Source organism: Rhinolophus hipposideros (assembly GCF_964194185.1).
Source record: "Rhinolophus hipposideros genome assembly, chromosome: 14".
NCBI lineage: Eukaryota > Metazoa > Chordata > Mammalia > Chiroptera > Rhinolophidae > Rhinolophus > Rhinolophus hipposideros.
In genome coordinates, this window is record NC_138060.1 from 27,871,410 (window position 1) to 27,898,892 (window position 27,483).

General features: G+C 50.4%; 1 protein-coding gene across 5 annotated transcripts in view; it reads right to left on the minus strand.

Annotated features, from left to right (window-relative positions):
* SLC6A6 (solute carrier family 6 member 6) overlaps positions 1-27,483 on the minus strand; it is an 82,226-nt gene that overhangs the window by 39,714 nt on the left and 15,029 nt on the right. For 4 of the 5 annotated variants that reach the window (XR_013994829.1, XM_081071407.1, XM_081071404.1 and 1 more), the window contains exons 3-4: positions 2,171-2,413; positions 85-219 (exon numbers count right to left, since the gene is read on the minus strand). Coding sequence is in view for 2 of the 5 variants with exons in the window: in XM_081071404.1 (XP_080927530.1) it covers positions 85-219; positions 2,171-2,399 (364 nt within the window). In the remaining 3 variants the exon portion in view is untranslated. Of the gene's footprint in view, positions 1-84; positions 220-756; positions 887-2,170; positions 2,414-27,483 lie in introns of those variants that run through there. The other variant, XM_081071406.1, reaches the window with a different exon arrangement.

Sequence of the window (27,483 nt, forward strand, 5' to 3'; positions counted from 1 at the left end):
GTACCTGGCAAACAGGAGGTACTCAATAAAAATTTGCTGAACTAATGAATACCAGGCCCCAGGTGACCTTTGTCCCATACTCACCGGAGAACAAGGGGCAGATCTTTTCCCAGCAGGTGATGCCCCCTTCAGAGGTGTACTGGCCTATGATTACCTCCAGGAAGAACACAGGCAGGCCGCCCCCAAACAGGAAAATAAAATATGGTATGAGAAATGCACCTGCAGAGAGAGCAAAGTGGGGTGAGGGTCAGACTGGGGCTGTCACAGGGGGCCAAGGCTGCAGCTGCTCACTCCCAAGCCCTCCCAACCAATGGAATCAGTGAGAATGAGTGAGGGACACGAGGGATGTGAAGGGTAAAGGCCAAACTCTTGGACCTGGTTGAAAATTCTCCAGGCCCTGCCCACCTGGTCCAGCTGGCATCTCCTTTCCAGTGTGCCCTCTCACCTTCTTCAAATCTACCAGGTGCTTTCAGCCTATGAGCCTTTGGTTAAGCTGTGCCAACTGCCTGCCTGCCTTCCCCACATCATCTATCTGAATAAGGACTGCTCAGCCCTTCAGACCCATCTCAAACCTGACCTCCTTGTTGAAGCCTTCACCTATCTGTCTCCAGGCCTGCCCAAGGCAGGAGGCTGGGAGGAACTAGCTAGGAAGGGTGCGGTGATACGAAGCAAAAGGCGTGGGCAGGGGGCACCTCCAGCTGGGGGTGGGAGCCAGGGGAGAAGTGAGAGGCAAAGAGTCCGGGCGAGGGTTCCTACCTGGTATACACTAATGGCTTCAGCGGGTCCATAAACCCTTTGAAACTGTGGGCAACTTGAGTCTATGTGTATGTGCTTTCTTTTGGGGAGCGTCTAGGACACTCATCAAAGTCCGAAAGGCGCCTGAGACCTACAAAAAGTTAAGAAACCAGGCTCTAAGGCAGAATTTCCCGAAAGGTGTTTCTCCTAATGGCGGCAGTACGCGGCATGCCGATCTCTGCTGACAGATAAGCCCTTGATTATGGGCAGGTCTCCCTGCCCAGTTCTCTTCAAGCCCCTCTTACTTCATAGCAAGAAAGTTCCTAGCGTGTGCTGCCAGATCTGAACACCTCCAACAAGAGAGGAATCTAGATCTTAGCCATCAGCAGGTTAAAAAAAAAAACAAAAAGACAAAACCCTAAAACCCAAACCAACCAAAGAGACCTTACATTTAAAAAATATTTTCATTGGGTAATGGTGGTCAAAAGCACAAACTTCCGTTATAAGATACATAAGTTCTGAGGATGGAATATACAGCGTGGTGACGATAGTTAATGACACTATATTTGAAAGAGAGGAATTTTAAAAGTTCTCATGACAAGAAGAAAACGTGTAACTAATACACACATATATCAAAGCATTATGCTATACACCTGAAACTAATACAAGGGTGTATGTCAATTACACCTCAATAAAAACTAGAAAAAATGTTTAAAAGAAAAATAAAAAATATCTTCACTGTATTTATTTTCCTGGATACATTTCCATTATGGCAAATGACACTCGTTTTCCATTTAGGAGGGGAAACAAAGCTTGCTATTTTTTTTTTTTATTTTTTTTTTTAAGGTTTATTTACTTTAAGTGTGTTTTCCCAAGACCCATCAGCTCAAGTAGTTGTTTCAATCTAGTTGTGGAGGGGGCAGCTCACAGGGGCCCATGTGGGAATTGAAACGGTAACTTTGTTGTTAAGAGCACCGGCCCTCTAACCAACTGAGCTAAGCGGCTGCCCCCACAAAGCTTGCTTTTGAACTGCATTTGGTTTAAGTTAGAAAAGCCAAAGCAAATGTTAGGAAAGATTTAAAGTAAGGAGGAGTTGGGAGGCACATAGATACCAGGGAATTTATGATGGGGGTGTATGAGTATCTGAGGTTTGAGAGACAAGGGCCTGGCCTCATCACCCCTCTTCAGAGATGGCAAACTGGGGGCTCAGAGAGGGTAAGGGATCTGCTCAAAGTAACACAGTAAGTCCCTGACAGAAGGCCACCTGATTCTTAGTCATGCTCCTCTCCTGATTCTGAGGTGGGGTGGAGTGGGGACGGGGTACAGCAGGCTGACCCGAGGTCAAGGTGGGGACTAGGGAAAGCAGGGCACAAGAGGCCACCCACACTCTGGCCCCACCCTTCTCCAGTGCTCACTCTGCCCAGCTTAGACTCACCTCCACCATTTTTGTAGCAGAGGTATGGAAAACGCCAGACGTTGCCCAAGCCGACGAAGCCACCAGCCACGGAGAGCAAAAAGTCGATCTTGCTGGACCACTTCTCCCTCTGCGGGGGCTTCCCCTCAGCCTCGTCCTCAGGCCGCGTGCCTGGGCTCTTCCCTGGGGATGGCTTAAGGATGTCCTTGTGGAAGTCCTTCAGACACTGCAACTTCTCCTTGGTGGCCATCTCCTCCTCGTTTTCTATGGGACACAAAGCACAACCCAATGCACAGTTGGTAAGGGGTAGCCTGTGTGTCTTCAACATAACCTCTCCCTTCTCACTTACAGGCCAGTTGACAGGGGGCCTTGCCCAGGTCTGTGGCAGGGGGCCTGCCATCCCCTCATCTGACCACTGATCTGACAACATCTTGAGTGATTCAGACCCCCTCTAGGTAATTGGGTAACCTAATGATTCAGAAATTGACCGATTCCATTCCTTAGGCAACTGCTGAACAGAAGCACAGGGCGCCATGTTTGTCGTCCTCGAATGTCATATGTCACCCTGCACCTGCAGGCAGATACGTATGAAGCCAGCCCAGCCCTGGCATCGTGTCTACAAAATACGACTCACCCCAGGCAGTTCTAAGGCACCTTCCAAATAACACCTGCCTGAATTTTCTAGAAATGAACAGATCACCTTTTCCAAATTTTGGATTTGCATAGAAGAATGACAGCTCCCATTTTACTTGTGCTTCCAGCACAGGGCCTGGCGCATGGGAGGTGCCTGTTCCTGTTTAAAGAATGGATAAACATAAAACAAAAGAGGAACGGGGTTTCAGGCTGGAATGAAAACAACATTCGAAATGGGGTTTCCATCCAAATATGGAAAATGGATGCTATCTTCACAATTCATTAACCAGTCCCATTTCTGCAGCATGAAAAATAAGGGATTTGCTCTAGTGAAGATTATGTGAGAAAGCCAGTTAATCTCCGTGTGTCCATTCTCTGGTTGCTCTGAACCCCGTGTCATCCAGGCTCCCTTGTTCTCTGATTCCCAGTTGGGTTTGGCAATAGGAGACCCCAAGGAGGTCAAATTCCTAACCCCCCAGGAGCTGTTTATGGTCACTCTCAGCCCACCCCTACTTGGCCCCCACTCTAGAGGACATCTGCCACCAGCCAGGGCAGAGCCCCTTCTTTCTGTACTTCCTCAGGTCCCTGAGTCCTCACTCTCCCTTGAGGATAAGAGTCTCATGAGTCCCAGCCAGAGGGAGAGGGTGCCTTCAAGGCTTTACCTCCATGTGGAGGGCCATGGAAGACAGATGAGCTGGGGGACCACAGCTCGTGGGCCTACCCACCCCTCTCTGAGCCTGTAACTTCATTTGCAGAATGAAAAGGATGATGGCTAACGTGACTGACTCAGAGCCGAGCCGCCTGGGACACAACCTGTCTTCATGATCCAAACTGGTGGTCAACACTGAATATCAGATTTCAGAGAAAAGTCGAGATTTCCAGGTTCTGTTGAAAAATTGGGAGGTCTGTGAGCCACGTTTGGCTCACACTGTTTTCGGTGACCAGCAGCTGGAGCAGATGCGGCCCTGTCACATGGGCACACCCAGTCCAGCTTGCCACACGGCTCCCAGGCCATCTCTAGTGGGCATGTGAGCCTGTCTTGTCAAAGTGCTTGCCACGACCTTAAAATGTCATATCCATGTCCTTCCTTCCTTGTTAATGATCTCCTCCTTGAACAGAAAAGCACCTCCATGGGGACAAGGACCTGCCTTGTCCACTGCTGTGTGCCCAGAGCCTGGTGCACAACAGGTTGTGAGACAAGAACTGTTGAGCAGATGGTTCCCAGAGCGGGATCTGCAAACAGCTGGTGCTACGCGCAAACCTCGGCCAGGCCACTTCCCAACCACAGGACTCAGCATGTCACTCAGCCTGCACTGCCTGGCCCAGAAGACAACCCAAGGCAGAGCAAGGTGAGAGCTGCCTGAGGACCTGGGGTGTGGAGGGGACGTGTTGGCCTGGCCCCAGCAGCCAGGCCCACAGGGGCCATGCTCTGAAGAGCAGAGGCACAAAAAAGCACAACAGAATCCCTGTTTCCCCCACGCCTCCTTCCTCTCCCTGGCTCGGGGTGGGGGACCCCGATTGTTTCCCTATCTGGTGGTAAGCAGACCAAGAAAAGGCTTCCTGGAGCCACCGGACGGCTCACTGAGCCCTTCCTCTGTCTCCCTGAGTGCAGACTGGTGGCGGCATCCGCATGGCCTTTCTTTGCCCTGCTCCCTCGGGGCGACGCGGGGGTTCAGCCGGGCGTATGGCTACTGTAAAAATAGCCCGAGCAGCCAGCATTGTTCCAGCGTTAATTTGTGCAACCCCCGATGGTTATCTGAGCAGCCCATTGTGGGCTGGCTGGATGGGAGCATAATTGGAGGATGTGGGACTTAACTCCCTCCTAGTGAAGATGTTTTTCAGGGAATGACCCCTGAGCCTCCTCACGGACAAGGGTTGGTTCCGCCCTCTCGACCTCTCCTTGGATCTCAGAGCTGGAAAGCAGCACTTCACAAGGTCAGCCAGACAGGGGGAGGTGGCCAGCTTTTGCTCACATAGGCAGCTGGGACTGGCCAAAGCTCTTCCCCACTAGGAGCTGGGGTCTGCTTCCCTGTAGCTACCTTGAGAGTCCTTTCTCTGCCCCAGACCCACTTGCCGGGCTGGCACTCAGAGAACACTCTAGGGGGGAAGAAGGAGAGCAACAAATTCCGAGACCCCCCTCTGTTCCAGGCTCTGGTTTCTTCCAAGGTGAGGCGTCGGGCTCCCTCCCTCCACTCAGGACCCCATCTTCCGGACCCCCGGTGGCCAAGCCAGGTTGGGGGTAGGTCCTGAATGAGGCAGAGCCAGGGCGTGTCCTGTGCCTGGTGTGGTGGGGGTCTCCCCGGTTCTCATTCCTAGGGTGCAATCTGAGCTGTGTTCCTCTGTCACCATCACCTGTCCTGCCTGTGGCTACTGCGCTCACAAGCCTATCTGCCCTTCGAGAACAGAGACAGCAGCCCTGCCTCTGGCTTCTTCAGTCCAAGCCATCCTTCATGGTGTCACCCAATGCTCACTCACATCTGGTTGAGGTCACACCCAGGTGCAAGGACCCCAACTCCCTCTCAGGGGCTCATTTCAAGCCCCTCTGGGGTGTCTGACCAGCCCTGCACCTATAGAAGCCCACAGCAGCAATAGGGTGGATTCTGCCTCCCATACATTCCTGGCATCCACCCACCCACGGCTCTCTATCACCATGGCAACCACTGTGCTCCAGGCCCCAGCAGCCCTCACATGGGCATCAGAAGCAGCCTCCTCACAGGCCTGCCTGCTGCTACTCTGCCCACCCACGTCCCCAATCTATTCTCAACATGGCAGCTAAAGGCAATTTATAAAGCATACTCAGCGTATAATGCCCTCCCACCCAACTTTCCATCACTCCTAGAAGAAAACACTGGCTCCTCCCCACAGCCTACTAATGCCCCCAACGCAGGCTCCTTTTCCTTGGGACACTGCCCCCACAGAACTGCTTTAGTTCATCCCCTCCTCAGGCTCGGGCTTCCTGCATGGCTCCTCCAGGCCCTCTGTTAGCAGCCTGGCCCCTGCAGGAATCAAAGCATGAGCCATAGCCTAGAAGGTGACAGCCACTTCTTGGCTGGGGCGCCTCAGGCAAGTTACTCAACCTCTCTGATCCTCAGTGCCCTCATCTGTAAAATGGGAATAATCATGCCCACCTCATAGGGATGTTGTGAGGCCTGAATGAGAGGTGCATGGAAAGTGCTTAGAACAGTATTTGGCACGTGGCAAGTACTCCTTAAATAGTAGCTGCTAGTATTACTGTTGTTATTACTACTATAATTATTATCGGGTCCATTCTGACCTTGGGGTATGTAAAGCTTAGTCCTACTCAGGGTGAAATCAGCAAGGCCCAGAGAAGCCAAGTGACACTCCCAAGGTCATGAAGCTGGTAGTGACAGTGAACATGACGTGCCCGAATTCTTGGCTCTGCCTCTGCTGTCCCTCTGCCAGCCCAGCTTGATCTCAGACAACACTCGATGAGGCCCACTGATTGTCACCCGTCACCCTCAACAGGCCGCCCCATGGTTCAGTCAGCACTTAGGAACGAGCTCCCTCCACAGGCGTCCCAGCAGCCGGCTGCCTTCCTGGCCTCTGCCGAGAGCTGTTTTCCTTGGCGCTGGGCCCAAGGCTATTTTGCAGCGATGGTGATACATAATTCCCCATTTTAAGAGCTTCCTCTTTGGTTATTACAGCTACAGGTGATTAGAATCGGCTCTGATACAAAGACTCCAGAACGAAGGCTCCCTCCTTGCCCAGCTGAAACTCCACTTGTCTCTGTTCCAGGGGCTGAGGCCAGAACCGGCTGTGCCTGAAGCTGACGTGCAGATCACTTGGTCAGCTTTGGCACGTACGCAGACAGATTGAACCTGGAGCCGGCAATGCGGTGGACTTAGATGTTCCTTTGCTTCCCCCAATTGAAAACTTCCAGTACTTACTCTGTGCTGAGCTGTCTGTAAACAGTTTCTATTCACTCCTCAAAGACCCTTACTGCAGAGGGACTTTCAGTTTCATAGTCAGAGAAGTTGAGGCTCAAGCAGGGAAGACCGGAGCCAGAATTCCTGTCTTGGTCTACCCATAGCCTACGGCAATGGAGCAAAGCTTAGAGTGGATGGGGCCTCTGTACTGTTTGCAGATGGGGACACTGAAGCCAGAGGGGTAAGGAATGCAGAGGTACAGAGGGAGCAGCAGTGCAGGGCGGGGGGCGGGCGTCCTGCCTGCCTCCGCTGCCCTCCCACCTCTTCTGTCCCCAGGTGCCCACAGGCCAGCCATCTGGGCCTTGAACTGGGTTGTAGATGCTGCTGCAGCTGCCTTCCCGGCACCTGCCACCTCAGTCCAAGGCTTTGGGACAACCAGGCCCTTGCCTCTTTTTCCAGGACAAACTGCCCAGGTGCTGCGGGGTTCTCTGCCTCGGCTTCCCCTGCAACCTGAACCTTCTCCAGTAAATAATCAGCTTCCCTCACTGCAATCTGGTAGAGAACAATGACTTCAATCTTTCATTGTCACTGACTTAACCACTCAGGAGCTTCTACCATGTTTTTTAATAAGGGGGCAGGTACTTTTCCTGTTTTCTCTTTGGAATACTTCTCCTCCCCCACACACACTCCAAAAGGGCCTATACCACACAGCTGGCCCATAAGACCAATTGGACAGTCACTGTTTCCCAGCAAACCTCTGGGGGGTAAGGCAAGCGGCTCCCAGCATCTCAGAACGGGGGCAGAACTGGATGACAGACCCATTTTACAGGTGGAGAAAGCAGTGGCCTGAATGACCCCCGGCCTGTTGGGCTGGCCGTAAAATGAAGCACACAGCTGGACCCCTTGTCTGCCCTTTGTTGTCTCCCCATCCACTCCAAAGCCAGTATTATGGGCTCACGGAGGCTATGACTATGCTGTGTGACCAAAACCAAGTAATAACCCTCTCTATGCCTCAGTTTCCTCCCTGGTTAAAAAAATGGGGGTAAAACTAAAACAGAGATTAAATAAGATGACTGTAAAATGTTCAGCATAGGGCCTGGCACATACTAAGTGATCAAATAAATATTAGCTATTATAGAAGAAAATAGTTGACTACATTGGGATTTTATTATACTATGTGGCAAGCATTGTATCTTGAGTGTTTAAAAAAAAGAAAAAGAAAGTAGGCTGCATTTACTGGGCACTGACTGCACGCACATTTATTTAGCAATGTGCTGAGGCTTTATGAGCATTTTCTTAGCCCCTCCATGCTGTTGTAACCATCTCTTGTTTTGCTGATAAGGCACAGAGAGGTGAAGTCACTTGCCCAGGGTCACACAGCAAGTAAAAAGCCACTGGAGCTTCAAATGGCTCCCAGGTCTGTTTTGGCCTCTAAATTCCGTGTTCTCAACCACTTGGCTGCTTGGGATCACTGACTTAAGCAATGTCACAAAGTGAAATCAGGTCTGGCGCCTTTAAGCCAACTTCAAGTCACTGGACTAGGCTGACAAATTAGGGAAGTAGGAAAGGGCAAACAGGAAGTGAGGGGCCACATGACAGAGAAGGGGCAGGGCAGGGCTTGGGGACCTCAGCAGTCAGTGACCAAGGACACAGGGATGAGTGGGTGGGCTGACGAAACCACATGCACTAGGGCAGGACAGCTGGAGCTATGGACTGGAGGCTTCCTCTAACAAACAGGGAGGGTCTCCCAGACGTCCCTGCCAGATTTGAAGGGGCTCCTGTGAGCAGTCTCCACAGATTCCAGGCAAGGGACAGGTTCATGTCTGCCACTAGCATGCTCATGCTCTTTCCTACCATCCTGGCCTAGGAAGCTGTTAACAATTAAGCACTACGAAAAGTGAGTTGTGTTAAGGGCACTATTTCACCCTCTCCGTAGACCAGCTGTTTTTCAAAAGAAAGTAGAAATTAATCAAAGAAGAGTTTTTTTCCTTCTTATTGAGTCACGTGGTCTGTATCCTTCAATCTTGTGTATCTGTCCCTAACTCAGGCTAACTCACATGTGACAAGCTCAAAGCCCTCAAAGCTCAAAGGCCTTGAGAGGCCTGGCAGGCTAAGGACAGGAGTACAGTGGGGAGGCCACAGGGATGAGTAGGGACTGTGGCAAAAGGGAGCACAGGTTCCTGCGGCAAAAGGGAGCACAGGTTCCAGCCACGGACAGCACTCAGCTCCAGCTATTGGGATTGGGGCCCACGGGCCAGATCCTCCAATTTCTCAAGACAGGCTGAAATCTGAGATGTATGCATATGCACATGTTCAATTTCTAAAAGACTATATGGGCCAAATACAAACACAATTTGTCCCCTTTGGTCATATCACTGCCCCCATTCACCCGAGGTGGTCACGGCCAAGGGCAGGACAGGCTCGTGTGGACATGCTGACCAGCCCAGTCTCACAGGCCCGATGGCTCACCCCGGTGAGGTCATCCAGGAAGCCTGGCATTGTTTTGCCCAGAACAAAGCCAAAACAATGAGCAACAATATTCTGATCCTAGTGAAAGTGAATTCTGTTTGGGGAATTGTTTTCAGCATGACATCTCTGGGGACAGGGCTTGTCATCTACCTGGGGTTCAATGCCTGTGGGCAAGGTCCTCCCCTCCCCTGATCTCACTGCAACCCGCTGCCCCACAGAAGCTCAGGTCTACCCTCAGAGACACCCCACCTCCACTGAGGGCACCTGCCAGGCTCAGGTTCAGCCATCAACCTACAGATGTGTGTACTTCTCCTCAAGTCTCACGGACTCTCCCCTTTCACAGATCAGGAAACTGAGGCTCAGAGAGGAGGAGGATCTGGCCCAGGTCACACAGCTACGAGGTGGTGTACCAGCATTTGCACCCAAATCCTGACTCTACACCACCCCGGGGGAAGGTGACCCCTACACAGGGACCCACCAGAGCAGGTCATACTTCTTGTCTGTGGTTTGCAAAGAAAAAAGTGGGTGAAAGTAGACAGTTTTGCAAATAACTGGCCTTTGGAACAATGCCAACGGGGTGGGGGGGACAGGATGTGGGCCCGATGTACAGCCACCTTGTCCTCTTCCCCTCACAAAAACATTTGCAGGTAAAAGGTCTGGGGACTGGGTCCAAATATTTTTCTTATCTCCTTGGAGGTGGCAGACTCTGACCCAAAACCCAGGCAGGCAGCAGAGATGAAATAAAAAGCAGCACATGAAAACTATGGTGGGGAAGTGGGGGGAAGGCCCGGGGAGGCTCCCCTGTGGCAGGGCTGGGCCTGGGGAAGGGTGGAGTCGTGGGGTCCGGATGGTCAGGTGCTCCCCTCCCAGGTGGGGGCAAGCTGGGCACATGCCATGTCCAAAACCGAGGGGCCCAGGCACTAGCCGAGCAGGCCATGGAGTCAGGGGAAAAGGCCAGTGGACTAGGAGTCACAAAGCTGGGTCTAGTTCGATTCAGCTGGGTCACGCAGGCCAAGTGGTTCCCCTTTACATCTTGGATGTCCAGGGACAAAACAGAGCAAGGGTAGCTTTGGCAAGCAGTGACTGCTGGATAAACATTTACTGACAACCTACCCTACTAGGTACCAGGCACAGCTCCAGGAATTGGGGACACTAGACGTGAGCCCAGAGGAGCTGACATTCCAGAAAGGGAGACAGACACTAAACACATACATGAATTAATAGTTATGACTGGGGCCAGCACGCAAAAGACAACCAAGCAGAATGAGGTGGAGATGACGGGGGTGTGGGGAGCCAGAGAGGCCCCTCTGAGGAGGTGACGCTTCATAGTGGCAGACAGTCACTGAGGACTTACTCTGGGCAGGCCTCACGCTAAGGCCTTTCAGGCGCCAACTCATTTATTCCTTTCAGCAGCCTGAATGAAGGAACGAGGCCCAGAGAGGTGAACCCACTGGCCCCAAAATCACACAGCTGGGATTTGTTTGAACCCAAATCGATCAGCTCCAGGATATGCTCCAGGGTCTGGGCTTTTAACCTCACTGAAACTGAGATCTGCCTGGCAAACATCTGGGGAAATGGTGTTCTCAGAGCAGGGAACAACATGTACAAAGGGAGCCATACTGAGCATGGTAAAGAAACAGAGAAGGCCAGTGTGGGACACAGAGCAAGATGGGACGGGGCACAGGGTGACGTGGAGAGGAGACGGGGCCTGGAGGCCAGGGTTAGAACCTCGATTTATCCTGAGGGTGGTGGGAGCCCGAGAGCTTTGTGCTGCCCGACTGACGGCTCAGCCCATTCAGCTGAAAGCTTCAGCTTGTACCCAACCACCTGGCCTACCCCTTCCACTCTGGGAGGGGATTCAAGGGCCCATGGTGGGCTTTTCCCTGTAAGTAGTTGCTAATGGGGTTTCTCTAGTGGGGGCCTGTGGAGCCGAGTCCTTACCCCCGCCACGCAGGAGCAGCCCAAGCTCCTCCTCATGAGCCGAGTCCCTGTGAGATGAACTAAAGGCAGCTGCAAAGAGGGACCAGCCAAAGATGGGCGGCCAGAACTCCTTCCCCTTGGCCAAGGGCCACAACACTGGTGACACAGAGAAGACAATGTTCTTGTGCATCAAGGCTAGACCCCTCACCCCTCCATGGGTGAGGCCCGTGGGTTTTGAAAGAACAGGGTCAGCATTTGATGCTATTCGAGTCATTTCCCCACGCTGAGCAGGCCCTTACTCACCTGGAGCTGGTCAGGAAGAAAAGCCCCAACTGTCCCACGGTGGCTGAGCACCTACTGCACAGCTGGCCCAGACCCACTTCAGGGGGCATGGGGTCACCTTCGTGCCCAAGATGCTAATGTCCAGAGATGGGGAGAGGGGATTGTTTTATCAAAGTAACACAGAAATTATTCTACAAGTTCAGAAGAAGACAGGAGCATGCATCTGGGTCAAGGGGGAATGAGAGAGGCTTCAAGGAGCAGGTCTCACGATACCCTCAGGCTGGGCCCCTCAGCCTGGCTAGCCTTGAACTCCGGAGGAAGGCGGGGGTCCAGGAACAGTCAAGCCTTCCGGATCCCATCTAAAGGGGCTTGGACCCCAAATGCCACTGAGTAGGTTTCCAACATACGTTGCCATAACCAAAGCTTAGCCAAAGGAGTGGATTAGGGAGATCGGGGAGGGCCGCCATTGATGTCTACTGGGCACTCAGGGGCCTGTTTTCAGGCACAGGGCGGTGAGTCAGCAGGCAACGGTCTCCAGGCACTGACTCACCAGCCACAAGCCTGTCACTCTTCTCCCCATCAGCTTCCCCACCACACCAGCCCTCAGCCTGGTTTTGCCGGAAGTGGGGGTGGGTGGGGTGGGGTCAACCATGATCCTGAGGCAGGCTCTGCAGAACCCAGGATTATTTCTGGAGGCCACAAAAAAAAGAGACATGAGAAAAAAGAATAGCTCAGTTTCCATTTCCTCAAACTTCCCCCTTTTAAGCTGTTAAGAACCCTAAACCATCTCCTCTCACTGGCTGTGAAAAGCAAAAGGAGAGCAGCCCCTCCTTCACGCTATAGAAACTGGAAAGAGACAGGCCCTGGGTGACAAAGCCTGTTAATGACATTCCTGTGGCCCAATGCCTACTCAGAGCCCAGCCACTCCCAATTCTGTCACCAGAGCTCTGTGGCAAGTCACAGCTCCATGGAAACCAGCCAGGGCACTACTTTGCTATAGGATCTTGAGAAAGTCACCTTTCTCAGCCTCAGTGTTACCCTCTATAAGGTGGGCATAAAATCCCATCTACAGTGTGTGCAAACTCCTAGCTCAAAAAATGTTTGTAAACAGGCTTCCTGTTCTCATTGTTCCTCTTTTAAACATGTTTCTCTTGTGCTCGCTTCGGCAGCACATATACTAAACATGTTTCTCTTCAACAAGGAAGAATCTTCATCTTCCTTCCCAGCTCCACCCTTACCTCATCTTACTTAGAAATTTAGCTCAAGGAGAGTGTAGTGCCTGCAGAATGAAACAGGCTGAGATTTAACAAGACAGAGATGGTGATCGACTAGCAACGTCTGCCACCAGAGCCCATGTTTCAGAGCAAAGTGGCTTGTTGTGTGGACGCTTATCTGGAAGCAAGTTTCAGGTGTCCTCCACCATCTGGAACCCACCCAAGATTCCCAGGGAATCCTAAATAATACCTCAGGGCATACTTTTCCCTTAGCCTGGCAATACCCCAGGACAAAGTAATTCACAGGCAATACCCCAGGACACAGGCCCCAAGGACCACCCCAGTGCCATGCCTGGGCTCTGTGGGTCACACCACACTCACCAGCCCCTATAATAATTGTCTGCTTGCTCCTCTGCTGCTGAGGGCCTGCTTCCTGACAGGGCCTGGCATTGTGTCTGTTTGTCAGATGGAACATGCAGGGCTCAGGATTCTGATGACACTCAGTGTAGGAGTAAATATTTTCTACCTTGTAGCTGTGAGAAGCCCCAGATAGAGCAATGGCAGACATTTAGGACACAGACAGGGCTGTCGGCAGAGGAAGTATGGGCCCTACCTAACTTCTGTTAGAGAGAGGGGATGTGTTCCCAGCATCTGAGCACAGTTCCCCCCAAATGGCCAAAATTCTAGAAAGCTCTGCCTTTTTTTTGACAGATGAATTCCCAAGCTTTAGGAAATCAATTTTTATTAAACATGCTCCCTGAGCATCTTCCAAAAATGACTGAAGTGAATTCTCCCCAGCCCCCTAAAGATTTGCAAAGTGCTAGGGGAGGCTGCTGGATCCTGCACAAAAACTAAAAGCTCAAAATGGGTCCTTAGAGGTCCCGGCACATGCAAATGCAAGTCCACTTTCTAGATAAGGAAACCAAGGCCAGGACCCACAGCGGAGCAACCAGAGACACCAGCCTCTTTCAACAGATGGATCATCAGAGCTGCAGGAACTCGTTTCACAGATGGGAACTGAGGCTGGAAGGAGGTGGTGAAGGGCGGGGACTCCCCTGACACCCCCAAACCAGTAGAATACAGTGGGTGCCAGAGGCTGAAAGTAAAGCTCTTATTCCAAACCTGGGTGCACCCAATTCGTATCTAATTCCATGCGGCTGACGGATGCTGGCGCAGCAGCAGTGCTGATTTCTAGGACTACAAGATGGCATTTAATATCAGCTGTTCTCAGCTAGAAGAAAAACTCAGCATTTAAATCCACATCAGGCATCGAGGGTGGCCTCGAGGGAGGAGAGACATTTCTCAACTGTGGTCTTCCCAGACCATGCTGCAGGGCCTCCCTCAGACAGCCTCCCATTGCAATTCGCTTACACTTCAAAAGTGTCGGCCACGAGCACAGGGTTGGGGACACGGCACTGCCTGTTTGTGACCTGTCACTCAGGCAGCATCACAAAACAAGGCCACACCAACCACTGGAAACTCCGTGGAGGTGTGGCCTGACCTCTGCCAAGCTTGTTTCTTGTAATGCCCACTCCCTGCCATGTCGCCCTCAGCTCAAGAACTAGCGGTGGCTCCCAGCTGCTCAGAGAATCTCTCAATAGTCCCACCTGGAATCCAACGCTCCTTAAGCCTCTGTCTTCAGTCTCTGCCACTTTATTTCTCTTCTTTTCATGCATGCATCCCAGGGCCTCCTCGTTCCCTCCAACAGTACTCCATTCAACCCTATGCTTTGTTTGTGGGTTCTTTTAGGTTTAGGTGGATCCCCTCCACCAAGGTTCGCCTCCCCGGGAAGCCCTTCCTCCCCTCCCCTCTGATCTCAATCCACTGGAGTCCAACTGGCTCCTCCTGCATCATCCAGTTCACCAGACACCGGGCTCTTGCTCAGAATTGTGTGACTCTGGACAAAGTTCAAAGTTCTCCATGGAAAGCCCCAGTTTCTTCATCTGTAAAACAGGCCCCGTAATCTGTAAAACCATCACTTGCTGAAGTTTCTGGGCTCGTGGACAGAGCTGGTGGATGACCAAGGTCCTCACATGTGTGTGAACATCAGCATCTCTTGGGACTCTGGCTGAAAACACAGGCACCGGGGCCCACCCCAGACCTATGGACTCTAAACCTTCAAGGCTGTGACTCTTAGAATCAGGTGAGGTTGGGAACAGTGGTGCCAATTGGTATAATGTACAACAGACTCAACCAATGAAAAAGACGTACTGGCTGACATGAGCATGCACGTGTGCACGCACTTGTGTACACATGGATGGTCTCCCCAGCCAGGCTCTGAGCATCTGGCGCCAGGCCCGGCTGGGTTTCACTTCCGCCAGCCGCAGTAAGTCCAGGGCTTGCCCCAATAACCATTGGTGCAGACTGCATAGTTTGCTATTGGTCCTCCCACTTCCTCCTGCTCATGCTCCTTACAGCTCCCCTGCAGGTGGGCACTTTTGTTCGCATTTATAGGTAAGGAAACTAAGGCTCAGAGGAGACAGGACCTGGTTCGAGGTTACGCGGTGAGTGATGGACCCAGAATTTGAACCCAGCACAAGGTCCACACTCCTTTTATCTGCTTGATCAGATAAAAAGGAGTTTGAGAAATGCAGGTGAGGGCTGGCAGGTAGACTACCTGGGGCTCTGAGGCAGGGAGCTGAATGGAGTATGTGGGATCAGAGGGCACGGCAAGCATCAGACACTCCCCCACCCAGGCAGGTGCACAAAGGAAGCCTGGACCTGGCTCTAAAGCCTGGTGAGGCAGAGTCCAACCGAGCAGACCTCAGGCAGAGTCTCCAAAGACAGGGGCAGGCACAGGGCTTATCACCTGGGACTTGGGGACCTCCCTGGGTGTCACCCAGAACGGGGGGGTAACTTTTTCCCTAAAGTAGAGGCAGCACGTAGGGCCTCCCCAAAAGGAGAAACACCTGTCCCTAAAATGCCAGCTCCCCAAGCACAAGGAACAGCATGAAAGGCGCCAGGAGACCCTGGTGAGGCCCCAGCTCTGCTGGCAACCACTGATTGGCCAAGACAAGGCCCGCCCCTTCCTGGGCTGTGCTTCAGACCAGCTGACCAAGAGACCCCAACAACCTAGAGTTGCATAGGTACACACACACACACACACACACACACACCTCTTTCTGCAAACATTCCCAGAAAAAAATGCATACCATCACTAAACCTCTCTGTGTCTCAGTTTCCTCAGCTATAGAATGGGCATAGTAATAGTACCTACCTCTGAGGGTTGTTGGGTTTAAATGAACTAATTAATACGTGTAGACCGCTTAGAATAGCACCTGGACAAAGTGCCAGCCATTCAGATAATGGCCAAATCCACACGCTCTCCCTGAGACCAGTGACAGCCTGGACTCACAGCCAAGGCCCCGCTGGGCACCTCACAGATCCTCTCACATAGCCAGGGCCAGGGTTCAAACACAGGCCAGCCATCTCTGAGATGAGGGCCACAGCATTCACACAGCCCTGCCTTCTCCCAGCTGACCCTTCCCTTCTTCCTCTCCTTGCCCCATTCTAACTTCCTCTCCTCTTCCACAGTGGGTGGGACTAGGGGACCCTCGGGTTCCCGCCAGTATATTACTGACCGAGGGATGATGTGGGTGCCATGGCTGATGGCTTCCTGGGGATCTGAGCATGAATGTGGAAACCTCCTGTTATTTCCCCTACATAGCCTTGGGGTGCAGTCTCACCCCCTGAGATGAAGAGCATCTCAGGCAGCTGCCTGTGGAAGGGCAGAAGGTGGGAGGAGGGGCAAACAGCCAGACTAGAGCCTGCAGCCCCCATACAAAGTGCTGGTACCGTTCTGGCCCATGGGGCTGTGGTGCCTGCCAAGCTGGGGAGGTGGAAGTTTCAGGGGTTGGGGCCTGGGTTTGAAAGCAGACAAAGGCTTTGCTGTGAACCCTGCTGGGAAAACGGACTGTACCGCAGCCTCGACAACCTACAAGGGCAACTGCAGATCAGCTACTTGGAGCAGAGTGGCCAAGGGACCTCCCTCCTTCCTTCCTGGTCACAGCTAGCCTCTGGGAAGCTGTGAAGAAAACCTCAGGGAGAGGAAGGTAACCTCCCCGTTTTCTCCTAGGGTGGCTGCAGCTGCAGAAATCAGATACCGTGACCTCTCAACCACTCCTGGTGTCCTCAAAACCCCAGGTCCCTGGGCACCTGAGATTCTTCACTGGACCATCACTGAATGACACAGCGGCCCAGGACCCCATGACCAGAGTTCACAGATAAGGAAACTGAGGCCTGAAAAGGGAAAGGGGTTTGCCAGGAAGTTCTAGAATCAGGCTGCTAGGTATCAAATGCTGGCTCTGCTGTGTGACTCTGGGCAGCCTACAATTTCCTCGGCTGAAAAATGCAGCTAATAGTAACATCAACCTCCCTCCCAGGGCCGACGTAAGCCGCACAGCCGAGACAGGCATACAGACAGGTGCATATTAAGATGCGATGAGCACGAACAGCTCTTCACACTGGAGTAAATCTCAGAGAAGTGCCTACTAGGAAGGGAAGACAGCAACAATTCTGGTGGTTGGCTCTCAGAGCCTTCCAGAGCCTTCCATGGCTGTCCAGCGCCAGGCCTGTGCCAACCTGGGTGAACCTTCACCAGCCCCCAGTGCAATGAGAAAGCAAAGGGTGCAGAGTCCAGGCCTGTGGTGAGGGGCTGCCAGGGCATCTTTCTTAAACCCGATCAGCACTACCTGCTAACAATGCAGCCTTCCTACTTTTGGGGGCTATTGAAAATGCCATTCCTTGCACAACGTCATAGTAAGAGCAAATGGTATCTTTTTAAAAATTGCCGTTAAGCGGTAAAAGGAAAAGTTTAGCAGCCCGAGGGTAGGTCACTCCACACCTCAACCCCAATTTATTTTTTGAACACGTATACTAGTTCATGCAATTCAACACCGTCGTCTGGTCTAATGTTCCTGTTTTCCAGGTGGGGGACAGAGGCCTAGGTAAAGAGCTTCAGTGTCCAATGTTTCAACTCTGGGCTCCCTTTCCCACCTGCTCCTACTGTTTGGATGCTTATGACCAGCTCAACTCCTTACTTATTTGGGGAGCTCTTTCCCAAGCCCAGGGAATCCAGAGCCCCAAATCCCATGGAGGTCCTTGACCCCAAAGGAATGTCCTGCCTGTTTACCTGGTGACCTACCTTCAGTCAGCTCAGGGACTGAGAGGCTCCCCCCTCTAACAAGGATTTGGGTAGACACAGGGTCCCACTGGTGGTCTGGGGTGGGCAACCTAAGCAAGCAGTTTCCAGCATGGGGAGCCCTGCTCTGCTCCGAGCTGAATGCCTCTGAGGGAGATCTTGTTCCCACCAAGCCCCCAGTGGGACACTCAGGTCAGAACTCTGAAGCACCTAAGGGCTCCCACATTTGTCCCCTGCTCCCTCTTCCACCAGGGCAGACTTCTGGAAGACCGTTTCCTAGGTAACTGCAATTGGCGACCTCACAAGTTTGAATCATAAAAGGCAGCCCAGTGTGGTTCTCTAAGGGGACAGAGGCTCCATGAGCAGCTGGAAACACAGGTAGACAAGCAAACGTGACTTAACCGAGGCATTGGCAAATGGGGCACACCAGAGGCCTGCAAGGGTACAAAAGATGCCCAGCACCTCAGCTCTGGGCCTCAGAATATCTGCTCATGAGGTCACAATGCCCGATCCAACACAGCGCAGGTACCCGGAGACTGCGTTCTCCAGAAAAATGCCACAGATTAGGAATGTCTCTTGGCAGAACTAAAGCCAGAGAGGATTCCTTATCAAAGAATTCACTGTCTCTTACACTATACACCATTGCCTGGGAGACCCTGGGCTTTCACAGTGTGGTGCATCTTTACAGGCTACTCCAGGACCTGAAATGAGCATCACTGCTCTTCTCCATCTTCAAATGCCACCTCCTCCAGGAAGTCTTCCCTGCCCTTTCCCTGCCCATCTCCCAACTAAATGAGTTGCTCATTCCTCAGCTGCAATCCTCAAATCTTCCTCTGCGGTCACGGATGGATTGCAGGGTGCTCTAGGGCAGGGCGTGGGCCTCTGCCCAGGACGCAGTAAATGAGGAGGATCCTGGTCTACATTGTCATAGCAACACTTTGTTCTAATTCCAACTGTTCCTACATTCTGGAAACAATAATAATTGTAGCTAACATTATGTGCCCGACACTGTGCTGAGAACTTGGTATAATTCTAGCTACTACTAATTTTTTTAAATTATGGTAAATATTTTTATTTCCATAAATTACTGGTGATGGCTGCTTACTTTTCTCTTATAATTAGCCCAAAAGTAATGAGACTTCATAGCATTTTCAAAGCCTGATAGGACAAAAAACACACTTGAAGTGCTTTAAATGTATGGAAAATCCTCCAACTGCACAGCCGGTTCCAGAGAAGAATGCCAGCTCTCTGAACTGAGTGCCCACATGTGCCTGGCCCAGCGTCGAGCACTTGGGTGCAGTAGTTTACCCCGTCTTTACCAACCACTCCAGGAGATGAGGGATCTTACCCCATATGAGGTTCAGAGATGTTGAGCAACTTGCCTAAGTTTGCACAGCCAGGAAGAGGCAGAGCTCCAGAGTCTTGTGTTCTCAGCCACTGGGCTCTGGGGCATCTCCTGGCTGTGACCTTTAACACCAGGAAGTGCTCCTTTTCACCTGACACAGAAGGACACTGAGGCTGGTAAGGGTGTCATACTGCAAATTAACCAGCTGGATTAGAATCCAGGTCTCCTGAATAGGCCTAGAGCTCAGGAATCTTCTTCGTATCATCAAGGACTAGGCCGCAGCCAGTCTTAACCACAGAAGAGCAGCCACCAAAACATCCACCTAGCTGAGGCATTGTGCTAATCAGTATTTTACAAAGATGTCCCATTTAATTATGTATACTGCAGGGATGACTAAATACTGACCCCTTAGGCCAGAAGAGCTTCTAACCATTTACAGTCAGCTTGCTCAGAGCAATTGCAGTTAAATCCAGGGGTGTGGCTAATCTCAATGAATTGATGAAGGAAAGGGGTGGAATCCAGGGGTTCCAGCTCCAAGCCCACGCCATTTTTGGAAATGTAACTGCCCCCTTCCGCCTAACTCCCTCTCAGCCCCCACCTCCTCTGAGTGTTCTCTCACCCTGACCCTCCTGCAAAGTGTCCCATCCACTGCAACCCCGGACTTAATCAGCTTATTCATCCTGTAGATAGCTGGGACGCTCTGAAAGTCTCTTATGGGCAAGGATACCTGAGATTTAGGCCACAACTATAAATAGTAGAGAAATCTATCCTTTTTATTTGACCCATGTATTTATTTGGTCAATCGGTTCCTACTGACCCCCAGATGATCGAGTTCTACATAATTCCTACCCAATACTGTCACTGGAGAAGAGGGACCTTACTGGCCTCTCCAGCTTTGTTCTCTGAATTCTCCAACAGGCACCCCTCACCCCTTGAGACTCTCTTCCCCAAATACACTTTGCCTAGTTCCACTTTTGCCTGTGCTGTGTCACCATAAGAGATTTTAGTTGGAACCTAACTCTACCATTTGTCAGCTTTAGAAAATAGTGACCTCAGGAATGTCACTTCCCCTTGGGGCCTCGATTGCATCATCTGTAAAATGGGGCATCTCGCATTACACAGGAGAAGGTACAAGGAAGTGCCTCAATACACAGTTGGATTTACTTTCAGGAGAACCAGTATGGCCCTCAATGAGAAAGATCAGCCACCTTTCATTCCATGCAGTTAATAAATCCTGACTACACCCAGGGCTAAATAAACAGCTTCTCCATCCGGTGTTTTGTGTCAAACAAGCAGCCAGTTCGCTGACACTGCCATCCCCTCCCAAGGCACTTCATACACTCCCAAAACCATGTGAGTCAGCAAAACTAGGTTAGACATCTCATTAGAGTGGGTTTCCTCGTGGGACCTCTGGCTGTGCCTGTAATTCTCCTACAAGCGTGTTTGGGTGAGGGCTAGGCTTGTCTTGTTTTTCTTCCTGAGAAGAATCCAGTTGTCAACACAACTAAAGAGTCACTACCTTTAAGGGGCACCTGGAAGCATTAAATAAGGACTTTTGGTTCCAGGGCTGGTTCCCCAAGTGAACCAAGGCCCACGACTCAGCAGGGAATTTGGGGTCACAAGCCTAGACCACCCATCCGTCTCTTTTCCCTTCCCCAGAACACCCAGCCAAGCCACGCCCCTTAGGGCACTGGGAACACCCACTCCACACTTTCACTCTGCCCTGTCTTTTCATGGGAGGTTCCCTTGACCAGTAATAACCTTCCAGTCTTGTCCCACCTGGCATCCACCTATTCAAGGCCTCTACGAAAGGTTTTTGAACTTGGTGTGCTCAAAGCGTCTTCCAAAGACCCCACTGATGGACGCCTGCTTTTTCTCCCCACTGGACTGGGAGTTCCCAGGCTGGACAGAGCGAGACTCATCTTTGTCCCCAGGAACCTGCTGGGACCTGAGCCACAGGAAAAGTCCATAACTCTCTGATGACAGAATGAACAGACTTTCAATTCTCAGTTTTCGGACGCTTAAAGGTTTCCCCCAAACTTCCCCTGACATCAAGTAATTCTCGCCTGGGCTTTTCCCCCACTCAGCAGGGCTGGAAAGGGGTGTGAAACGTGAATTTCTCAAATGGACTGGAAAGGCCAAAGGAAAAACAAAAGGGCTACAATGTGTGACCTTAAAAAGTGGGGGGCTATTGTATCTATATGAGATGACTAAACCTATGTGGTAATCATTTCACAATATATATAAATCAAACCATCATTGCTGTACACTTTAAACTTACACAGTGATGTATATCAATGATTTCTCAATAAAACTGGAAAAAACTGATACCAAACTTTAATGTAATTTATATGTTCACATATTAGTCTCACCCAATAGATTGTAAGAGTCTAAAAAATTAACACTCTACCTTACTTATATTTGTATCACCAGCACCTGTCATACACAACATTTATAAACATGAAATAAAATTCATTTATGTTTTTAAAAAGGAAGCTGGGGACAACTTTTTTTCCCCAGAAGCACCCAGCAAACCCAGTCCTCAGCCATGACACTTTCAGACTTGGCCACACAGAGATCAGCTGGGCCAGAGACGGTCACAGATGTAGGAATCAGGACCTAGAAGCAGCCATATCCTACTCTCCTGGGCCCGGGAACTCCCAGAGCTGTGGCTTTTCTAGTTTTGTCTTTTAAGGTGAGAGACTTCAGTGAATGTCTGGACTATTCAATGTGACTGAATCATCCCTGAAAGCACTTTATTATGGCCATTATTAATAAGGTACATTAATAAAAAATATTTGCGGAGTTTGGGGTAGGGCTGAAAAAAATTTGCATCAAGCTTCCAATATACCAAACTGCTTTCTCCTATAAGTGCCCCATTTTACAAATGGGGAAACTGAGGCCCAGCAGAAGATGGGACCTGAGGGAGGTCACACAGCCAGGAAGCAGCAGAGCAGGGACTTTTCTCTAGACAGCACCAGGACAGCAAAGGTGATTCTGAGAAGAGTAGAGGCTTGCCATCTCAAGGTGCTGTGTGACCTTGGGCAGGTCACTGCGCCTCTCTGAGCCTCGGGAAGCTTGTTATAAGGATGGATGGAAAGGTGGAGGCAGTCAAGGAGGGCTGGTTCCTATTCCCAGAAGATAGGGTCATGACAACGAGGGCGGGATCCCATTCCCAGACTTCCCTCCTCCACCCTGAGATGAGGCCGAGCCTCCTGGTTACACACACTGAGTTTTGGCGGGCCCCTGTCCCACTTTTCAACCAAATAATGGTTTGTGTAATCATTTATGTCTCTCCCCTCATGCTCTGTTCCTCATTCTAACCCCACCATCCAGCACTGTGCCTGGTACACAGTGGGAGCTCAATAAAACTGAGTGAATGAACGAATGAATGAATGAATGAATCATGCTGAATAAATGACAGTTCATTCAGGTGTGAGATCATCATGGGACAGGAGAAGGTCTGGAAGGAATAAACCAGGAAGGACAGCAGGGGTCCCTTGGGCAGCACTCCAGGGAAAGAGAGGGCGAGTGGGCACCCGAAGAGTCCTGTGGCCTCTTCTGTGTGGCCAAAGAGGCAGCACCGGCACCTCTCTAAGCCCGGCTTTTCATCCACAAAGCGGAGAGCATCGTAACCCGCTCACAGGGCTGTCTCAGCTCAGATGAATTAAATTCTAGGGCATGGTAGGTGCTCAGTAAGCATCTCTACATCAGAACCAACTTCGTAAATCAACCAGGCTGACCCCTCTGGTGCCGGGATGAGGAGACAGAGGCCCAAGGCGGCAGCGTCTTACAGTCTCACAGTAAAGAGGGCCAGGACCGGGGTGGCAGCCACTGCGACTAGATTCATGAGGACAATCTGAAACCTCAAGAAGCAGTTCGTCATAGTTTCCGTGGGAATGACCTCCCTGGGCTGTTGGATAAATGAGGCTGCAGAGGTAAGCTTGTCAGATTTAGCAAATACTGCAGGGGACATACTTAGACTAAAAACATGACTCATTGTTTATCTGAAATTTGAATTTAACTGGGAGCCCTGCATTTTGTCTGGCAACCTTATCCAGAAAGAATGTTTTAATGTGTTATCCACGGCCAGCACAAAATATGAGACCCAGGAAACAAGAGGAATCAAATACTCTGGCTGCCTGGTCTGAAAACCTCCACCTGAGGACAAATTAAATAAGTCGGGACTTAAGGGTCACACACTCTCCCGTAGGCATGCTCTTTTCTTTCTTCCCACCCAGAGGAAGCCTCTTGCCTGGTGGTTGCACAGGCCTTTCACCATCCTCTTGGCCCTTCCACTTCTACAGTTTTTCCAAAGCAGTTGTCCAGTGCCAAGGACGTCATGTCACGTAGACAACCTCATGCCACCTTCTCCTATTCTGCCTCTTTCAGACATTGCTAATGGATCATGGTATCCTTCCCACTGATCAGGACCCAGCCTTAAGATTTTTCATCAGAACCCAGTCTTTCTCTCTCTCTGGGCCCCGGTAACTTAATGGACAAGAGAAAGCGTTCGTGTGGGAGAGATTGTCAGGGACAGGTAGTACATCCTGAAAAGACAAGAGGGACAGCAAGACAAGCAGAAGCTCACAGCATCACTCAACTCTGAAAAAATGAATAAGAACCATATCCCCCTCACTGTGGCAACGCGACAGCCCTGGTGGGAACCCAGAGAGCAAAAGCTCAGGGATGAGGAAAGGAAACGATGGGGAAATTTGGGGGTGAGAGAAAGCATGCCCAAATGTGCAAGGGAGACGAGAGCCAAGTCAGGACTGGGAATGAGGGGCAAAGGAGCAGACAATGCAAAACTACCTCTGGGTGTTCCTAGGACCAAGGAGGGAGGGTGAGAAGTGACAGTGGAAGATGAGGTGTCCACATTTATAGCCCCACAGAGCTGGCCAGCTGGCCACTGAGCTGCCAGGCTGAGATGGGAGCCAGCCCTTTTCCTAAGCACACACAGACCCTGGGGGGCATGTGCACTGTTGTCTGTTTTACAGAGAACACCCAGCTCAAGGGGGAGGTGCCTCACACCAGGGCACCCAGCTCCTGAATGGCAAAGCTGAGATTCATGACCAAAGCTCAGCACTGCTGCCCAAGCAACTACCTGGGGAAATGATTCCAGACACTTGTTTTAGTTGAGGACACCGAGGGCCTAGAAAAGGGAAGTGACTTGTCCAAGGTCCCTCAGCAAGTTGGAGGGGAATAGGAAAGATAAAACAGGTGCTATGGAAGGATCTGGGGGCTTTTCCCTGGCTGGGTCTGAATACTGACTATGGATGAAAAAGGGGTTCTGTGAAAAGTAACCTCACAGGGCGATCTGATCCTAAATTCACACCCCAGGCCTGTAACTTCTTTAGTAAAAGGTTTTTAAGCCAGCCCTGTCCTTTGTTCTTGTGCATCTAGGTTAACGCACCTTTGAAGTGCCAGCCAGGAGTAATCCTCTTGTCCTGACCCCTTAAAGGGATATTCACCCTCCAGGGAGCACATAACCTTGTTAACTATCCTGTACCTTGTTTTCTCCCACTTTCAATGTAATCTACCTTATGTTCCCTATTGAATTCCTAATGTAGAAGAGAAACTGCAAAACTGCCATTCTCAGAAGCATTTGAGATTTGCTTCCTGGCACTGTCGTCGGTTTGGCTCAAATAAAATCTTGTCAGAATTCCTTACAGGTTTGGACTTTCTTACATCAACATGACCAAAGGTACCCTCCCTTAGAGTTGCCCCAGGGAGCCAGCACCCCAAGCTCAGAGGCTGTTTGCAGCTCCAGGGATCCAGGAGCTCCTGGGTTTTTTCTGGCTGAGAACAGACTAACAAATGAGAATACCTTCCAGACACATCTCTCAGGCTTTACCTCGGTAGGAAGCTCTAGTCTGAAAGGCCCTTTCAATTTCTGAGAAAAACTCCTGTGATCTTGTGACTTATAATAAGAAATACATATTTGGTCTTCATCCCCATTTCTAGCACAGAGCTCCAAAACTCCTTGGAATTTCCTGTGATGAGATCCATAAAGGTGTATTTTGTTATGTTAATGAGGTGACTTTTAGAACACAACCTAAAATGGGGGCTGGTTGCCAGGAGAACCCACTGTGTGTTTAGAGGGTTAGAACTCTGAATCCCACTCGGGGACCTCCAGGGAGAAGAGGAACTGGGGTTCGAATCAATCACCAATGGCCAATGATTTAATCAGACATGCCTATGCAATGAAGCCTCCCAAAAGGACGGGTTGGGAGAGCTTCTGGGTTGGTGACTCTGGGAGAGTGATACACCTGGAGCACAGGGAAGCTCTGTGCTCCTGCCCCATACCTTGCCCTGTGTATCTCTTCCATTTGGCTGTTCCTCAGTTATAGCCTTTTGTAATAAACCGGTGATCTAATAAGTAAAATGTTTCTCTCTGGGTTCTGTGAGCTGTTCTAGCAAATTAATCGAACCCAAGGAGGCGGTCATGGGAACCTCCAGTTTACAGCCAGTTGGTGTGAAGCACAGGTGACAACCTGGCTTTGCAGTTTGCATCTGAAGGGGAAAGCAATCTGGTAGGACTGAGCCCTTAATCTGTGGAATCTGACACTAGGGCTAGGTACAAGGTGTCGGAATTGAGTTGAATGGTAGGACACCCAGCTAGTGCAGGAGAATTGCTTGATGGTGTGCGAAAACCCACAAACATTAAAATTATAACCCTTTTCCTGGAAGAAATCCCTGACCCCTTGCTAAGAGCCAAGACAGGAGGATTCACCTAAGAAATCTTCTTCCCACCTGAGACCAAGCTTTCCTGCCACAGATGAGACCAGAAAGGGAGGTTCCAGCTTGCCTGGGTCATCTGGAGGCCCGATCTCCCAGCAACGGCTGTGTGGAAGACTACAAGCCAAAGATGTGGAGTAAAACCCAGGCTCCCTGTCCTGACACATGGCTGATAGCTGGTCACTGCCCTCTTGAGCCACAAATTTCTCACCTGTTTCATGGGGACAGTAATAACTACGCTATTAAGATAATGTAAGTATTAAAGATGAAAAACCTTTTTGAGAGCTACAAAGGGCTGCACATGCTATTATTGTCCATATATTCAGACTATCCTGAATTATGTCAAAAATAATGGTAGCAATAGGAATAGAATTATAATAACTACCGTTTACTGAGTAATTGCTATGTGCCAGTCACTGTACTAAAACCTTTCAGTTTTTCTTCCCTGATCCTCATAACAACCAGAGAAAGGAGATTCTGCATCATTCTATATCATGTCTACTTTGACAGAGGACTCTAGAGCCCAGACAGGTAAAATGACTGACCATGGGCCACACAGTAAGGCAGAGGCCAAATGTCATTGACGCCCAGACTCCCTGAGCTGGGACCTTCACTACATCTCTCCTCTCTCTAAAGCGTGTATTTACCAACCTCTGAGTCTGGCTTACTAGTCACAGCATTTCTTGGTTACTGAGTTTTTATTTTCTTCCCCCATGATGAAGGCTGGCAGACTGGGAGATACTTCTCTGGGGTAGAGTTTCTAAAATCCTCTGCTCTCTAAAGCCCTAAAGGCAGGGGCTCCTCAGGGAGGTGCCACCATACTCTCTCTTGACGCCTGAGGACTGTCATTTAGGACCATCTCTGGAGGGTCAAAAATTTGGCAACCCTGTATCCAGTATCTTCAATGTGCACAGCCTCTCTAGAAATTCCAATGTGTTGACCAGACCCATTGTAAGATGTCATTGCATTCGGTTTTGCAAGATGAAAATGTTCTGGAGACGGGCTGCTGAACATTGTGAATATACTTAACACAGCTAAACTGTAGACTTAAACATGGTCCGGGTGACAAATTTTATGTTCTGTGTATTTTAGCACAATTAAAAATATTAGGTTGGTGCAAAAGTCATTGCGGTTTGAAAGGTTAAAAATAATTGCAAAAACTGCAATGACTTTTGCACTAACCTAATAGAAAGGAAAAACAGATGTGAACAGCAGAGTGGTTTACAAAAAAGAGAAACTGAAACAGGCCAGTCTCTATGGGATTAAATAAATGGTGATTTACTCAAACAAATAAAAACATTTGGTCAGCAAACGGTGGCCCGCGGGCCAGATCCAGCACTTTCATTTTTGCAAATGAAGTTTTACTGGCACACAGGCTGCACCCATAATTTGCATCTTGTCTTTACATTCTAGCTACAATAGCTGAGGTAGCCCCCAATCCTTTAAGAATTTTGTAGACGCCTAACTTAGAAGACCCAAGACCCAGAAAAATGTTCAGAAATATGTGAGGGGCAGCAGGGCACAGCGGGAGAAGGTGGCTCCCAAACATTGCTACACTGAGAGTTCAATTTTGAAAGGAAATTTTACAATAACTTATATTCACCCCCAGGTTGATAAATGTGCTATTAGATGATTATCTCTGGCTGGTGGAAATTGGGATGAATTTTATTTTCTTCTTTTGACTTTCCTGTGCTCTCCAAATTTTC